Consider the following 18,549-nt stretch of genomic DNA (forward strand, 5'->3'; position numbering starts at 1 on the left):
CACACCAACAAAATCTTTTCCATTTAAAACGATACGTCTTGATAGTGCTTTCAGCGCGAGATTTAGACAGCATGTCTCGACAGTCCTGTGAAATACTGAGATCCTTCAACTCTGGGAATTCAGGAGCCATGCGTATAAGAGCAGGGATTCCGGATCCGGATGGACTACCTGACCACTGTTCCGTGATAACATGGTCGGTGTCGGATGCAGGCGAATGGGTTTGAATTGTGACAACAAAAGAATCTCCTGGAACCAATACTGTCTGGGCTAAAGGGGTGCAATCAGAATTAGACGGCAGACTTCCAGTTTCAATTTCTTGAGCACTGTGGGGATTAATGGAATGGGGGGGGGGGGGGAGGCGGGGATGTAGGCATAGATCTCGGACCATCTCATTGAAAGGGCATTTCCCCTTGACCCCGGTTGAGGGAACCTGCTGGCGTAATATCGGCATTTCTTGTTTTCCTGTGACGCAAACAGATCTAGAGCTGGTTTGCCCCATGTCTGAAAGATCTTGTTCACTTGAGTTTGTTCTACCTCCCACTCGTGGCAGCCGGATAGAGATCTGCTTAGCGAGTCCACTAGTGTATTGTGTAGACCCTTGGCCTTCAAGGTTATTCCGTGAAACATTGTCCATTCCTACAATTCTTGCGCTTCCTGAGAAAGCGTTATGGACCTTGTTCCTCCTTGTTTGTTTATGTAGTACATGCTGGTTGTATTGTCGGTGCGGACCAGCACTGAGGGACCTGCTATCCTTGGAAGAAAAGCATACAGAGACAAGAAAATGGCCCGAAGCTCCAGACTTTTTCTGTAACTGAGACCATCTTCCCTGGATCTGTAAATCCTGCAGATGACCTCCCCATCCTTCCATGGAAGCGTCTGTCGTTAATACGAAATCCGGGATGTCTTGCAGAAAAGAGAGACCTTGGGCAAGATTTGCTGTTTGAGACCACCAACGGAGTGCGTCCACCATACGAGTGGTTATTTGGATAACATCCTCGAAAGAACCCAATGCTTGTTGCCATTGTTTCTGCAATTCCTCCTGAAGAGGTCTCATTTTGAGTCGCGCTAAAGGGATCAAGTTGATCGCTGAGGAGCACATTCCTAGGAGCGATTTGAATGTTCGAACAGAAACCGACGCTCTTTTTGAAATGGTTGTAGCTAATTTTTGAAGGCCCACTTGACGATCTTGAGACAAGAATGCTTTGCACTGGACAGTGTCCAGGGATGCTCTGAGGAATAGTATGTTCTGAGTTGGAATTACATTTGATTTGCCCTTGTTCAAAGTGAGCCCCAGAGAATTGAACAGACGGAGACAAATTGTTGTAACAACCTTGGCTTCTTGCTTCGACAGAGCTTTGAGCAGCCAATTGTCGAGGTATGGGAAAACTTGGATCCCCCGGGATCATAAAGTCGCTGCTACCGGTACTAAGCACTTGGTGAAAATCTGTGGCGCCGAATTTAGGCCAAACTGGTGCACCTTGAATTGATAGTGGGTGCCAGCCACTGTGAATCGCAGATATTTTCGATGTTTTGGATGGATAGGGATATGAAAGTATGCGTCTTCCATGTCCCGACAAGTCATGAAATTCCCTTTAAGCACCGCAGAATATCGGAAAGAGTTACCATCTTGAATGTTTGTTTTTTGAGAAATGTGTTGAGACTGCAGAGATCCAGAATCGGTTGGTTAGGAAGAAACAAGAGAAGAAACCTGTTCCTCTCTGCGTGGATGGAACTTCTTCTATTGCTTCTTTGAGGAGCATGATCAAGACTTATTTGCGCAATAAGTGAAGGGGAGTGGGACACTTGGGCAGGATGGTAGGTGGTATCCGGAGAAACTCTAGTGAATGACTTGGTGATTAGGTCCAGCACCCAGCGGTCTGAAGTGATCTCGTGCCACCGCTGTGCATAAACAGAAATTTTCACACCCACGTGTAGGGGGGTAAGGTTGACTGGCCCCCTGAGAAGCTCATTACTTTCTGGCAGAATCACGGCCTTGTTGCTGTGTTCGCTTCCGGCCACCCTGGCGAGAGAAACCAGCCGTCAATGACTGACGGTAAGAGGATTGATTGTACGACTGTCAGTATTAAGGTTGGTATTGTCGATACTGCTGATTTGACTGATAGTTGCGTCGATATGTAGAGAATCCTCGCCCTCTGGCTCCTCTGAAAGGTATGCGTCTATATTGTAGAGCACCTAAAGATTTTGCAGTGTCTGTCATTTTTAATTGCCAAAAAGGCGTCATCAATATGTTTACAGAACAATGAATCCCCATCATAGGCCATGTCCAGTATCTTCATCTGAACTTTGGGTCTAAAGGTAGTCGCTTTAAGCCAACCTTGGCGCCGAAGAACAGCTGGCCCAGCTAACTGCCGAAAGCTTGTGTTGGCGATGTCCAACGCGCAGTCAATTGTTTCGGAGGCAGCTCGCTCACCTTCTAACAAGATCTTCTGTGCCTCCTCTCTTTGATCTTCTGGGATAAGATCTATGAATCCCGCCATATCTGACCACATTTGGCAGTCATAACGGCCAATGATTGCCAAGGCATTTGCAGCCCTAATTGAAGCTGCAGCCATAGAAGAGAATTTTTCCCCCAAAAGATCCATACGACATCCCTCCTTGTTTGGAGGAGTGGTAATTGGTGTTGCAGGGCTTTTAGAACGCCGTTGTGCATCCTGAGATATTACCGAATCTGGCCTCAGATGACCTAGGAGGCAAGATGGACTGTTCTCTGGAGCGCGCTATTTCTTCTCTATTCGAGGCAACACTGCAGTTATGGATGCCGGCGTCTCCATGATTTTCACACCCTCTTGCCAGATGTAATCAGTGATGGGAAGAGCGCAAATTACCTTCCTAGTATCCTCCTTGAAGTCATGTAAAAAACAGTGTTTGTTTGACCGTAATAGGGAGCTGAAATCTAGTAGCTGCTCGCTGCATTAAATTATGAAATCCTCCGATGTCCTCTGGAGGAGAATCAGAGGGCAAATGCGGAGGCAGAGATGGTGTCTCGATGATATCATCGTCCCATGGATCTGGGCATCTGCCTGTTTAGGCAATTCCCCTTCCTCAACCTCCTCATCCGAGGAGGAAGTGTCTTGAAGTCCAGTGGCAGGTGGATCTTGTGCAGGAGCCGGTGTACTAGGTTGAGTAGGCTCTGGTACTGGAACAGGAACCTCTACATGTGGAATTGTGTTCTCTATCGGAATCTGCTACGGAGGAAATCTCCGACGATAATCTGCCAACATAGCCTGTAGGTCTTGTAAAAGTGCTGTGGGAAGATGAGATGTTTCACTCTGACAAGATTCCTGCCTGTGATGAAACTGGTATGCATGCCGTGGAGCCATATATTGCCCATGGTAGTAATGCTCCTCTTGGTAATCATCCTCGTCAGTGTCTTGACATTTAACATTAAGCTCTGATGGACTATGAGCCACTCTGTATGGGTCTTCCTCCTCTTCCTCCTCCTAATCCTCGTCCTCCATGAAACCTAACAGGTGGGGAGGTGGTAGCGGAGAAATTGGGGCGTCGACGGTGCAGAAATATGAATGTAAGGAATATCTCTCGTCGACGGTCCTGTCCTCGATGGTGGTAGAATCACAGGCACGTTTATAGATGGTGCCGTCGATGGTGTTGTCGACGGTATCATCATCGATGCCTCTCCAGTCGACTGTGTCGTCGACAACGGTGCAGCTGGAATCTTCGTCGACATCTTCGTCAACGGGTTTTGACGATGGTCTCATCGAAATAGAAATTCTCGTCAATGAGATAGGTAATAAGATAACCGTCATCGAAATAGTTGCCGTCGACGACGTAACACATACCGTCGACGATGTGGTAAGTCGTCGTCGACACAGATGTTTTGTGCTTTTTACTCACAGTTTCTGAAGAGGATGATCTTGGAGCTCTGTGAGTGGAGTAGAAGGCGGAGATAATGCTGGCTCAGAGGAGTGTTTAGAACTCCTCTCTTTGTGAAGAGATTTTTCCTGGGAAGTTTTCAGAAGTTTTATTCCCTCACCTGAGGAGCCTGCTTGAGACCTAGCCCTCTTGCTAGATGTGGAAGTTCGGTCCTCTTCCTCAGCCGAAGAAGGAGGACGCTCTTTAGACTTGAGCCACAAAACTAATCTTGACTCTCTATCCCTCAGAGTCTTGCTGGGAAAGGTACGGCAGATTTTACAATCTTTAGCCTTATGTTTGGGGTAGAGGCAATAAAGACATTCTTTATAAAGATCATCAACATGGACCCTCTACTTCCCACAGGTCCTGCAGGAGCGGAAGAGGCCATTCTTGTCAGACATGTTTGGCTGAAGAGAAGAAAACTGAGTAACACTCAGGGAGACTCCCTTCCACACGACGTGCAGTGAAAATCTGAGAACTGCTTCTGTTGGGAGTGTTCTAGAGGGTGCTGATAGCTGATTGGTTGGAGGTGACTTTTGGTCCTTTTCCTATGAGGACGTAGATAGGCTACTACGATATCGCCTTTGGCCTCTTTTGGCCTATTTATTACTAATGGCACTACTTTTGTATTTTACCGTGGGACTCACATCGCGGCGACAGGGAATGATTCAGGCATGTGAATCTATGAAAGATACCCCAATACTGGATAAGTGTACCTTTAGCTAGACATACGTTACCTTGCATTCTAGTACGTCTGTGAGGTATATTAGGAGTGTTGTATTCTTAGTATTGTTCTTTAATAAACCTTGTTTTTGAAACCACTTTAAGTATCTTTCCCATTTAGCTATGTAGTATGATGGCCTTCTTGCTTCTCTGAGAATCACTATTGTGTTTTCTGGTAGACCTAGATGACTTGGAGCCATGCTTCTAAGCTCTAAGTTTCTGGTTCTGGGTGGGGAACTCTCCCCCTTGCATAGATAGCAGGTTTTGTTGCCTCAGTAATCTCTGTATGTTGTTTTGAGCTAATTCTATTAGGTCCGAGAACCAAGTTTGTTTCGCCAACTGACGAGCAATGAGCATCAGCATCATCTTGGACTGTTTGCATTAATTGATTACCTTGTGTAACACAAATATCGGGGGGTAAACCGTAATCAAATGTCCCTGACCAGTCTATCGACAGAACATTCCCTGGGAAGTGGTGGTGTGGGTGCCTGGATGCTAAGAATTGGCATTTTGCGTTCACTGGGGTTGTAAATTGAGCTATTTTTAGTGTTCCACATTACCTGAATACCTGTTTGAGGACCGTTTGATTGAGTTCCCACTCATGGGAGGAGGATGCTTGTCTTTTTTGTCTGATTCAACATGGTCTTTACCTGGAAGATGCTTTGCTGTTATGTTTATATGAATGAGACTGGCCCACAACCAGATTTCCTGAGCTAGACTTGATGGAACGAAGGATTGCATTCCCCACTGCTTGTTGAGAAAGAATGTTGTTGTATTGTCTGTTTAGATTAGCAGAGATTTTCCCCAAAGCTCTTTCTGAAAGGCTTTTTAAGGTTAGGAAACAATTTTTTTTTTAGCTCTATTACATTGATATGTTGTACCGCTTCCTTTATTTTAGATATTCCTCTGACCTTGAGTTTGTCCAAATGAGCTCCCCAAACTATGTGTGAGGTGTCAGTCGTAATGACTACTGTGGGAGTTTGGTACATAAATGATCTTTCCACAGTTAAAGGTATCCACCACTGCATCTCCTGTATTTTTTGTGTGACAACCACTAGACCTTCCCAACTCCAAGTGGCTTGTGACCATTGGCATTGAACCCATTTCTGAATTGGTTTTCTATGTAGCTGTGCATATGGTATTAGAGGGATGCATCAATTTCTCCACCGTTCTCACTGTCAGAGACTGCCCCTTCTGTTAGAGGGTGAGTTTCTTTAAGTATTGATATTATCCTTTTTCCCCTTTAAGATAAGCCTTTGCTTCTGATGAGCTGATTCTTGCTCCCAAAAATATATTTTTTTGGTCTGGTTTTGGCGATTACTTTTTTGTGTTTATTGAAAATCCCAGACTGAAATGTGCTGATATTACCTTTTGTATATCTCCCTTGCATTTGTTTAGCAAATTTGCTTTCACCAGCTAGTCATCTAAATAAGGATAGACATGTACCGCTTGCCTTCTTAAGTGCGCAGTCAATGCTGCTAGGCACTTTGTAAACACCCTTGGTACAGATTTTATTCTAAAGGCCATCATTTTGAATTGATAGTGTGTTTAGTTCACCAGAATACGCAAATATCTTTAGTGTCTGTGATTCAATGGGATGTGTGAGTAAGCATCTTTGAGATCTACAGCTGCCATATAGCCTCCTTGTTGTAGCTGAGGTATGACATTCTGTAGTGTTGTCATTATGATTTATTTTTTGTGTCTTTGTGAACTGGTTTATAAAACAGAGGTCCAGTATAGGACGTGGGGTTCCACCCTGCTTTGGAATTAGGAAATATGTTGAGTAATTACACTTATTGATCTTTTTGGTTACTCTTTCTATTGCCTTTTTTCCCCAGCAATTACTCTACCTCTTTCAGTAGACGGAATGTTTCCTCTTCTGTATGGACCACTTTCTTAGGTCTATTTGCTAGTGCTGTCTTTATCAGTTCTATGCAGTATCCACATTTTATGACATTTACTATCCATTTGTCTGAGGTCACTTTCCTCCACTTCTGAAGGAAGGATAAGTTACTTACCTGTAATCCTAGTTCTCTTCCAGGGGTATCCTCATCAAAGTCATAAGCACTGAATATTCCCTCCCATGTGCGGGGACCCCGGAAATAATAAAAATTATATATGAAGACCATATATATACAGCTCTGTATATGTATACACATATATCATTTTTTCCAAGCAAATGCAGCCCCCATAGAAGGCTAAACAATGTATATACAATTATCCAAAAATGCATCATAGGTATAAAAATACACCTAAATCTCTTTTTTTTTTTTAATGAGGTAACACACTCATAACAAAGGAAAAAAGAGCACTGTGCAAAACACAGAACCATGAAACATTGTTAGCCTGCAGGCTGCATTGCAATACAATACCATAGAGACTGAAAAGCCTTGTACAGGTAAAAACTGGCACCGTGCCTTTAAGGCAGCCCTGACTCCAATATCCCATCATGCCTCAGGGGTGACAGTTGGGTCAGTTGTTCTTTGCGGGACTGTAGTCCTACATACAAAGATATATTTCCTCCATGTTAAATAATACAAAACTCAGAGTTGCCTGGGGAGGCGGGTGGGTTGCTTATGACTTTGATGAGGATACCCCTGGAAGAGAACTAGGATTACAGGTAAGTAACTTATCCTTCTCTTCCAGGGGATCCTCATCAATAGTCATAAGCACTGAATAGAATAGCAAGCCCACCTTCCACCTGCAGGCAACTGAGAACTGCACTATACATGGAGAAATAAACCATTGACAAAAAATTCAGTTATTGAACAGATTCCTTAAGGAAGCTTGCCCTACTTGAGTGTCTGCTCTGGTGTCTGAATCCAGACAATAATGCCTCGTAAATGTGTGGACAGATCTCCAAGTGGCTGCCTTGCAGATCTCAGAGAGTGGGACATTATTGAGAAAAGCAGCAGTAGCCGCCTTCCCTCTTGTGGAGTGCGCTTTAGGCCGAGCGGCCAGTGGCTTCTGCGCCAGCTGATAAGCCAATTTTATGGCTGACACAATCCACCTAGCAATGGAACGCTTAGATGCAGCAAAACCTGTGCGGACAGCACCATAGTTAACAAATAGGTGGTCAGCCTTCCTGACAGCCTTAGTCCTATCTAGGTAGAACTTTAAAACGCGCTTGACATCTAAAGAGTGCAACGCCCTCTCAGCTGGCGATGAGGGGTTGGGAAAAAAGGTAGGTAAGGAGATAGTCTGATTTACATGTAAATCAGACACCACCTTCGGTAAAAAAAGATGGCTGAGTTCTCATCACTACCCTGTTAAGATGAAAAATAGTATAGGGTTCTTTAGAACAGAGGGCCTGTATTTCGCTCACCCTACGCGCTGAAGTGATAGCTATCAAAAAAGCTGTTTTCCACGTAAGGTGCTGCAAAGTAGCTTTATGCTCGAAAGGTGAACTCATAAGCTTTGATAGAACCAGGTTCAGCTCCCAGGAAGGCGATGGAAGCCTTACTGGGGGGTAAACCTTTTTGAGCCCCTGCAAAAAATCTTTAACCACCTGCAGCTTGAAGAATGACTGCTGTGAGGGGGAGCGCCTATATGCTGTAATGGCAGCTAAGTGAACCTTATTGGAAGAAAATTTCAACCCCAGTCTGGCTAAGTGAAGGAGATAAGGCAAAAACACTTCCTCCTGACATTTTGTAGGGTTATACTGATGTTGCATACACCATACATAAAACCTCTTCCACTTACAGAAATAAGAGTGTCTTGTAGAAGGCCTCCTAGCCTCCTTCAGTATGGTCATACACTCCTGAGGAAGGTTTAAAAGGCCATACTGGAGGACTTTAGGAGCCATGCTGTTAAGCTCAGCGAGGGAAGACTGGGATGGTAAATCTTCCCCTGCATGGCAGGCGCTTGTGAGGTCAGATCGACATGCCAGTCCGGTGCTATGAGGATCATCTTGGCAGACGAGTGTTGCAGCTTGGTCACCACCTTGGGGATCAGTGGGAGCGGCGGAAAGGCGTACACAAATGTCATTGACCAATCGATCAAAAGGGCATTCCCTATGGATCCTGGTCGATGGTATCTTGAGGCGAAGCCTCGGCATTTCACGTTGTGTTCGTCCGCGAAGAGATCTATTTGCGGACGTCCCCACTCCTTGAAGATGCCCTCTAGTACCTCGTCGTTGAGTACCCAGTCGTCTGGATCTTGAAAATGACGACTGAGCAGGTCCGCTTTTACGTTGAGCTCTCCTGGCAGGTGCACCGCCTTTATTGAGATGTTCCTTGCTAGGCTCCAGTGCCACAGGGACTGAGCCTCCAGCGAGAGCGTCCTGGATCGAGTACCCCCCTGTTTGTTCAGGTAGTACATTGTGGTGGTATTGTCCGTTTGTACTAGGATGGGACTCGTCCTGATAGCTGGCAGGAATGCTTTGAGGGCTAAGTGGACTGCCCTGAGTTCTAGCATGTTGATGTGGTACAACCTTTCGCTGTTTGACCACCGTCCTTGAGTCTGTAGGGCTCCCAGATGCGCACCCCAACCCTCCAGGGATGCGTCGTGATCAACGTCTGAGATGGTGGTTCTTGATGAAACGGAAGCCCCACCTGTAGATTGAGTGGTTTCAACCACCACTTGATTGATTGCCTGGCCGCTGAGGAAAGACAGACTGGTTCCTCCCACAGCGAATTCCTCTGGTCCCATTTGTCTTCCAGATCTTGTTGGAGAGGACGCATCCTCAACCTGGCATTGGGCACCAGGAATATGCAGGATGCCATGGCCCCCAGCAGAGACGAAATCTGTCGCGCTGTAGAGAACTTGTTGGTCATAATCTGTTTTCCTTTGCAGATCAGGGATGACTGTCTCTCCTCCGAAGGAAACACTTTTCCTACTGCGGAGTCTATAGCTGCACCGAGGTAGTGTATCCTTTGGGTTGGTGTGAAGTTGGATTTCTTGAAGTTCACCCTGAGCCCCAATCTGTGACCGGGTCAGGCAGCGTCCTAGCTGTGAGTGTACACTCTGAGGCGATGGTCCTTTTATCAACCAATCGTCGAGATAGGGATAGACAAAGACTCCTGCGCGCCTCAGTGCAGCCGCTACTACTGCCATGCATTTTGTAAATACTCGAGGGGCCTATTTCAGGCCAAATGGTAGGACCTTGAATTGGTAGTGAGAGGTCCCTACCATGAACCTTAGAAATTTCCGATGAGACTGTAGTATGGGAACATGAAAATACGCGTCTTGCAGATCCAGCGAGCACATCCAATCTCCTTGCCGGAGATGCGGATATATCTGGTGAAGCGCAAGCATGCGAAACTTTTCCCTTTTGATATGCTTGTTTAGTGTCCATAAGTCCAAGATGGGTCTGAACTCTGCTTCTGCATTTCTTTTTTGGATCAGAAAATATCTGGAGTAGACTCCTCTCCCTCTCTGCGCCCTGGGGACTTTTTCTATTGCTCATTTGAGCAACAGGGTCGCTACTTCTTCTCTTAACCTGTTGAGGTGGTGAGATGATTGTACCGGGTGGATCGATGGAGGAGGACTCCGGAAACGAAGCGAGTATCCATGTCGCAGTATATTCAGAACCCATTTGTCCTTTGTGATGGATTGCCACTCTGGGAGATGGTGTGCAATTCTTCCTCCCACCGGAGCGGTGGACGGCATTGGAGGAAGCAGGTTCTCATTGCTTTCCTTGAGCCTTGTTTCCACCACCGGCCTGGCGGTTATTTCCACGCCCCCTGGATGATCTACGGGACTGAAACTGCTGTCTCTTTTGCCCCTGTTGATCCTGGTTTTTCTGCCAGTGAGGGGTTTGAACCCTCTGCTGGTAGCTACGCCTGTCGGTTCCCCTACGGCGATGGAATTCTTTCCATTTCTCTAAGCCCACGGCTTTCATGGTGTCAAGCTCTGTCTTCATCCGAGCCATCTCATCGTCCGCATGAGAACCGAAAAGTTAACTACCCGAGAAGGGAAGATTTAGAATCCTTGCCTGTGCTTCCGGTTTCAAAGCGGTCAGCCTCAGCCAAGAGGACCGTCTGGCGGAGATCCCGTGTGCATATGAGTGCGCTGCCAACGTTGCCCCATCCGCTGCCGCGCTGATCACTTGGTTTGAAACGAGACTGCCCTCCTGCAGGATCTCTTCGAAGTCCTTTCTGTCTTCGGAAGGCACTTTTTCTATAAATCGCTGCAGGGAATCCCATAGTGATCTGTCGTAGCGCCCCAGAAGCGCTGAGGCACTAGCCACTTTCAGACTCGAGGCCGCTGAGCCACATACTCTTCTGCCCCAAGAGTCTTGCGATCTATTGTCTTTATCCGGCGGCACTGTGGATGATGATACCACTGAATGCGTCTTTTTGGCAGCAGCTGTAATCACCGAGTCCGGTGGAGGGTCCGCCTTGAGAAACAGAGGATCCTCGGGGGCTGGCCGGTATTTTTTAAGAATCCGCGCCGGCGCGGATTTGATAGACGCTGGCGTTAGGAAGATGTCCATTACAGGTTTCAGCAACCCAGGGACTAGAGGCAATACTGGACGAGACACCGCTCTCTCATGAAGGGTCTCGAAGATGACCGAAGAGGTGGTTTCTTGAACAGGCAAGGGAATGTTCAACTTAGTCGCCCCTCTGCACAACACATCCTGAAAGGTGGTGATATCGTCCACTGGCGACACTCTAGATGGTGGAGTATCTGTGGGTGTAGGTGAGTAGTCCCTTCTGGACGAACGGCTTGACAAGGAAGATGAAGGAGACCTCCGTCGCCTTCTCCCCGATCTGATTGATTCTCTCCTCTGAGAGGTAGACCTGGATCGCCTTCTGGGCGAGCGTGAGCGCCCTCACAATTCTCTTCCTCGAGAAAGGGATCTTGCTGGTCGTATTGTTTGATCCAGAGTCCTTAGTCTTGTTAAGGACACCTTAACCGCCTGAATCATGGAAGGATTCGGAGGCACGTCCCTGACGGGGCTCTGAGGTAGAGCATGGCCCTCGTCTTGAGATGTATGCTCCACCGGAGGAACTGGAGAGACACCCAACGGTTCTGGTGATCCGGATCTTGATCTTGAGTCCTGAGAAGCTGAAGGGGAAATGGAGATCGGACGCGATGATTCGTGCTCCGATGTGGTGTATATCACCCTGTGAGGAGACTTGCGTCTTGATACTTTCCTGAGCGTCAGACGAATGTGTGACGTCTCCTGGTATCCCACCTCGGGGGACCGTCTCGACGGTGATAGGCCTATCACCGGAGACCTGGACTTGGACGCCGAATGGATCACTGGCGATGTGTCCTGCCTCGACGTCGATAGCCTTGTCGTCGACGGAGGGCTTGTCCTGGACGGAGGTCTAGAACCCAAGTGGGAAGCTGGCCTCGACGTCACCATCGTCTCCGTTCTGGAGAACTTAGACGACGGAGGCTCCTGCCTCGACGTCGACTTCGACGGAGGCTCCTGCCTCGACGCCGACCTCGACGGAGGCTCCTGCCTCGACGCCGATCTCGACGTCGACTCCGACGGAGGCACCCGCCTCGATGTCGACTCCGCTGGAGATATCCGCTTCGACGTCGACTGATGCGACGATGACCTGTGCCTCGGCGTCGACAGTACCTTCGAAGATGATCGCCTTTCCCTTGACGGCGACTCCTGTCTTGACGTCTAGGATCTTGCCGGATCTTTTGACACCGATCTGTGCCTCGGCGCCATCGTTGATTTCGACGTCGAACGCCTGTGGTGTTCCTGCGAAGTCGACTTCTCTCTTGGCGTCGATTTTGACGTTGAGCGATGTCTTGACGTCGAGCGGTGTTTTCTCGACGATGATCGGCGATGAGCCTCTTTCGACGTCGAAGGATGTGTTCTTGACGTCGAAGTCGCCGACGACGAACAAAAGCACTTCGCCGCCGGATCGAGCGTCGACGTGGACTTTCGTTTGGAAGCATGACTCCCCCTGGACTCCTCACCTCTCAGCGACGATCCCGCCGCTGGAGTCTTTGACGCCGAGCCCGACGCCGATGGAGAACAGACAGGGACCAGCTGCTTCGAAGTCGACCGCTCCGAAAGACCATAAAGTCTAATTCTCTCTCTCTCTTTCAAAGTCCTCTTTGAAAGGTCCTTGCAGTGACGGCAGGAAGCAGGAGAGTGAGACTCTGGGAGGCAGACAATACACACCTCATGATGGTCTGAAGAGGCCTTCTTTTTGCCACAGGATGGACACGGCATGAATAAAGAAGGCATTTTTCTGACAGAAAAAGTTGTTAAATTGAGTCAGAAAACACAGATAAACGCTTCCCTGTCTAGAGGAAGCCAAAAAATTACTAGAAAAGTAACCAATTCTTGACTGAAAAGTCAAAAAAGAAGAGAGCTGAATTCCAGGGTCCTGACAGAAGGAGCCGGAAAGAACAACTGACCCAACTGTCACCCCTGAGGCATGATGGGATATTGGAGTCAGGGCTGCCTTAAAGGCACGGTGCCAGTTTTTACCTGTACAAGGCTTTTCAGTCTCTATGGTATTGTATTGCAATGCAGCCTGCAGGCTAACAATGTTTCATGGTTCTGTGTTTTGCACAGTGCTCTTTTTTTCCTTTGTTATGAGTGTGTTACCTCATTAAAAAAAAAAAAAAGATTTAGGTGTATTTTTATACCTATGATGCATTATTGGATAATTGTATATACATTGTTTAGCCTTCTATGGGGGCTGCATTTGCTTGGAAAAAATGATATATGTGTATACATATACAGAGCTGTATATATATGGTCTTCATATATAATTTTTATTATTTCCGGGGTCCCCCCACATGGGCGGGAATATTCAGTGCTTATGACTATTGATGAGGATCCCCTGGAAGAGAAGTTCTTTATCCTTCACCCCACAGGTGTTGTGTGTGAGAGAGTTTGGCGATTTAGTTAGTCACTTGCTAGAGGATGCGAATCCTCTTGTGTGTGGCTGCGCTCTTCCTTGTGCACACCCCTGAAAAGGCTGTTGTCTTGGTGTTTGATAATGCCATTATTGTGAAGATGAGTAGGTTTGGCTTGTGCACTGAAATCCCGGATGTGAAGTTGAGCTTGAGAAATGCCCGGAACCTGCTGCTTTTCAGGCCAGTGTTGATCCTCTCCGTATGTTTCCCATGAATTGCAGGGCCCCCATTGACTTTGAAGTCTCATTATCTTTCTTCAATTGTTGAAGCATTTCATCCACTGTGCTTCAGAACAGTTGTTCTCCACTGAAAGGCATATTGATCATATTTACCTCTGGTTTGAAACCGGACACCCGTAACCAGGCATGATGTCTTAGCGTTGTTCCAGCCATCATTTGTCTACTTGCAGTGTCTGCTGCATCTAATGCAGACTTTCAAGCAAGAATTTTCAATGTTTTTTCCCTCATGCGATATTATTCTAGCAGGTGCTTCATTAGCTGTGCCATCGCAACCCATTGTTAGTATGCATATCTGTTTAGTGGAGTGTTTGAGTTGGCTACTCGTCATTGAATTGCTGGACCTCACTCAAATTTTCTCCTCACCATATCCATCTTTTTGCTTTTTTTATCTGGTGGTGTTTCTGGATGTTGCTGGTAGGTTAGCCCTTTCCCCGGCTGTAGCCACAATGATTAACTCAGCCAGGACTGTCCTCTTATTTATAGAGGGTCTTTGGAAGAGTGTTTGTATTTTTTCTCTGCCTTCAGAGATATGGTATCAGGATCAACTTCTAAGAAGTATTTCTGTTCTTCCTCCTCCTATGGCACTAGTGTCATAAGGGACTTTCTTCAATGCCTTTGCAGGGATTCAAAATCCTTGAAAGGATGCCTCAAAATCCTTCTTATTCTGCCAAAGTGTTGCAAATTGTGGCAGTTTTTGCCTCGAGGCACCTCTTTTTCCGCTTGATTTTGGCAGATCAGTCTTCAAGGTCAGGTGCTGTCTATTTTTCTTCGACGTCGTAACTTCCTTCAACGGTGTATCACTCATCCCTTTTTAGCACCTCCTGACCTCGTTTATTTTTCGATGTCTAAATCTCTCCACTTTGATCATCTTTCAACGTCATCATCTTTTCGGGGGTGCCCACCTGCAGTGTCCATGCTGGGGTTCTTTCAGTCTCTCCTTGCCTTCAGTGGGGAGATTTTCAGTGCAGACACAGCCTTTTGTGATTTATAGTCTGATGTTCTAGACTTTCCCCCTTATGTTTCTTTGGTGTTACCTGGGGTTGTTTTTCTTTGTGCTTGCACTGTTCCTACTCTATGTTGATGTTTCTCAAGTGAGCGTTCGTGACTTCCTTTTCTGCCCCTACTGTGATGTTATTCTCATTGTCGCTCGACAAACCCAGGTCTCTTAGCGATGGAGTTTGCTTCTGCCCATGTTTGGCCCAGTGTTACTGTGTCTGCTTGTCCCTTGCCTTAAGGGTCTTTGGCTTCAAGTCCTCACAGTCGTCGCTCTTGTGGTCGAGCAGAAGACAAAAGTTACACGTGATGCTTGTCTTTATGGGCTTATTTATGGTGGCACTTTCGGCAGAATTGGAATGGTATCTTCTCCATATGACGTGGAACAAGGTGCCCCCGTCCGAGTATTCTCCGGTTCGCCCTTGATATTTAAATTCAAATAAATCTTTTGGTGGTCTTCTCCAGAGTTTTCTCAAAATAGCTATGTCCAAAACGTCTTCTTTTTGTAGAATTGAAGAGCCTTCAGTAAAGCTTCTAGATCAAATGGCGAAAAAAAAAGAATCTGAAAATGGCGACAATGCATGGAAACTTCTGGGGAGATCGTCTGATGTCAGGAAGAGGCTCAATTAGACACCAAATGGTGGGACAGTAGACTCCCAACAACAAAAGGAAAAAAAACCCAATGAGAATAAGTACTACTACACTGGAGAATTCCAGACCCAACCACTAGATGGCAGAATAATGCATAGCATGTGAATCCAGAAAAGATTCACGCTGCAAAGGTGGTATATTCTAACCGTCCCCAAGCAGCTGGGGGTTGGGATATCTTGGATATAAGCACGTTTCTCAGCTGTAGTCAGTTAATTGGTTGTCCAACTTCTCAATCACCTGATGGCATGCCACTGTTTTACTGTAAATGTAGTCTGACTGGTATAACAGTTCATGTGACATATAAAAATCAGATTTTTCCCCTATTGGCACAACCACCCAATCCCAAGTGTTTGCTTTACCTGGATGTACCCTTGCTGGTCTATGAGCAGATTTTCTGGCTTCAGATCCCGGTATATGAGGTCCAGGGAGTGCAGGTACTCAAAGGTAAGAACGATCTGTGCGCCATAGAATCGAGCATGAGGCTCACTAAAAGAAAAAGAAACAATTAAGTCACATATTTGAAAAGAAAATACTTGTCTGAGGGAACTCTCATTCTTCTGAGCAATAACACCATGCAGCAAATACAGCAAACAGCTACTCTTGTCCCTTCACTAAACACAAACCACCGGTCAAAATTAACTTCATCCATTAAATGTGTCCTCAATAAATTTAGCTGGCAAAAGGCACTTTAGTTAGTACGAAGATGAGCACCAGAAACATTATGCACAGTGTTTTTTAAGTCAAACATTTGAGAGCTAGCTGTAGTTGTAGACAAACATTCATATGTGAATCCATCTCTCATCCATGGGTGAGTTCGCTGCCTCACACTGGACACAGATGAAGTAAAAAAGAGCATGGTCACAAGCAGGAATTAGATCACAGAAATGGGAAACCATTGGGCGCAGGCATAAAAGTAAACGCTACCTGCCAGTAGCCTCTATTTTCTATCATGAATATCTCCATTAAAATGTATAAATGATCAGAATCTCAGTGTAACGGTGGTACCCGAGCACAAACCCCAAGCAGTGAAAGGTGAAAAATAATAAAGCAAAAAGCAATCTTTTCTTTCCATTTCTTATCTTACGTATGTTGCAAATCCTAATATATATGGGCGTGTGTGTGTCTATGCGTATCTCAGAAAATAAGTTACTCACCGGTAAATGTAGTTCTCCAGTAGTGGAATCTTTCATAGATTCACATGCTTGAATCATTCCCCGTGGTAGAGATGGGCGTACCTGGTATCTTAGAAAAGCAATGTTGTAATAAACCTAGAACATTTAGGCCCTAGGCCTCTTGGTTTAGTAACATATCCTAATCATTATTTAAAAAAGGACTAAACTTAGAAGACAATCAGAAGACACCATCCTGTTGAACCTTTCTGAGAGAAGCTCCTGTCCCACAGATTTTCCAAGCACTAGTGTGTACACATAGCACTCTTCTGAGATGAATAATGGTGAGCTTTTCCAGGGGAGGCGGGTGGGTTGCAGGTGATGAAAGATTCAGATACTGGAGATCTACAGTTACAGGTAAGTAACTTATTTTCTTACTCCGGTATTGGAACTTTCATAAACTCACATGCTTGAATAAGAGTAGAGAGCAGTAAAAAGCACATGTTTTTCAAATATACATAACACAACATGTGTGCAAAAGAATACCAATATATGTGAACACAGTATGCAAAACGTGCGCAAGCAGAAAACGTAGAGGGGTAGAAGGAAATGGCTTGCCTTTATTTAAAAAGATGTCTTAGAACGGCTTGTCCTACTGCAGCATCTAGCATAACTTCAGAATCCAAACAGTAATGCTTCATGAATGTGTGTGCACTCTTCTATTTTAAGCTGTACATCTTATTGGTACTGTTTGCTCTTGCCCTGGCTAGTATGCCTCTGCATTCTTTAGGAATTGCTAAATGTTGCAATTCTTGGGACTGGGGAGCCAGGCTGACAATCTGGGAGAACTGGGAACTGGATGCAGTACTTGCCCCTGGCTCATCGTCAATAGTGATTGAATCGGTTTGAGGTGTATCAGAGCTTGTCTGAAAGGAGGAGAAGTTCTGTATACCAATATTGGCGGAGCCATGCTGGGACTCTCAGCATAATCGTCCCGCCTTCATCTTCTTTAGCACTTTTGGAGAGGAATGGGAGGACAGGTGTAGGCAAATATGCTAGACCATGCAATTGAAAAGGTATTCCCCTATGATCCCTTATGAAGATGCCAACTCACGAAGTTCCGGCATTTGATGTTGTGGGGAGTTGCAAAGAGGTCTATGTTTGGCTTGCCCCACTGGAGGAAGATGTTGTTGAGTGTGTGTTAATCCAATTCCCACTCGTGGTAGGTTGTTTTTAGTCTGCTTAAGGTGTTGCTATGGTGTTCTGTTTTACTGGCACATACTCTGTTGATGATACCTTGTGATGTATGTCCATTTCCAGAGAAGTTGAGCTTCCTGGGATAGAGGGCGAGAGCTTGTGCTTCCCTGCTTGTTTATGTAGTGCATTGTTGTAGTGTTGTCTGTTCGTACAAGCACTGACGAATTTCAAATTCTGGGCAGAAAGGCTTGCAGAGCAAGGAACATCGCTCTTAAAACGAGGAGACTGATATGAAGGCTCCAATGGGATGGGGGCTATTTGCCGCTGACCAGGAGCTCCTGAAGGTAAGCGCCCCAGCCGTCCAAGGAGGCATCCGCTGTTATCACTTAAGGGGAGGCTTGAGGTAGGAAAGGCAGACTGAGTGACAGATTACAAGTTTGTGCCTGCCAAACGAGTGATGAACTCATGGGTGGAGTTACTTTTACACCTTGACTGCCCCACGGCTGGCACAATGTTTTACGGCTCTGTATTAGACGTTCCTTAATCTCCTTCCCTTTTCCTCATTTTCCACAGGCTATTTTCATTGATTCAGGCTTGCACCTTAACTGTCCTGATGATGATCCTATTATTGTTTTTAAAGGATCGAAACGTCGTCGACTAATGTAAACAGTTTGCACGTTAATCGCACATGATAAAAAAAGTACAGTTACTGTTTCTCTAAGCTTGTTAGAAATTGTGCTCAATATTCCACAAGCTACCCCGTCTTGCCGGATTTGTTTTTGTTCTAAATGTATTTGTCATGTGTTCATGTAGGATGCAGGATTGTGTCCCACGTAATTGCTACATTTGTATTTTTGTTCTTTGACATTTTTGATTTATTAAATTGATTGTCCGGCTGGACACTC

At 45.9% G+C, this 18,549-nt stretch overlaps 1 protein-coding gene across 4 annotated transcripts in view; it reads right to left on the minus strand.

Moving 5' to 3' along the window:
- PRKACA (protein kinase cAMP-activated catalytic subunit alpha) overlaps window positions 1–18,549 on the minus strand; it is a 902,215-nt gene that overhangs the window by 156,643 nt on the left and 727,023 nt on the right. For all 4 annotated transcript variants that reach the window (XM_085654293.1, XM_085654294.1, XM_085654292.1 and 1 more), the window contains one exon: window positions 15,698–15,824. In XM_085654293.1, coding sequence (XP_085510419.1) covers window positions 15,698–15,824 — 127 coding nt within the window. The remainder of the gene's footprint in view (window positions 1–15,697; window positions 15,825–18,549) is intronic.

This window comes from Triturus cristatus, chromosome 4_1 (assembly GCF_964204655.1).
Source record: "Triturus cristatus chromosome 4_1, aTriCri1.1, whole genome shotgun sequence".
Taxonomy (NCBI): Eukaryota; Metazoa; Chordata; class Amphibia; order Caudata; family Salamandridae; genus Triturus; species Triturus cristatus.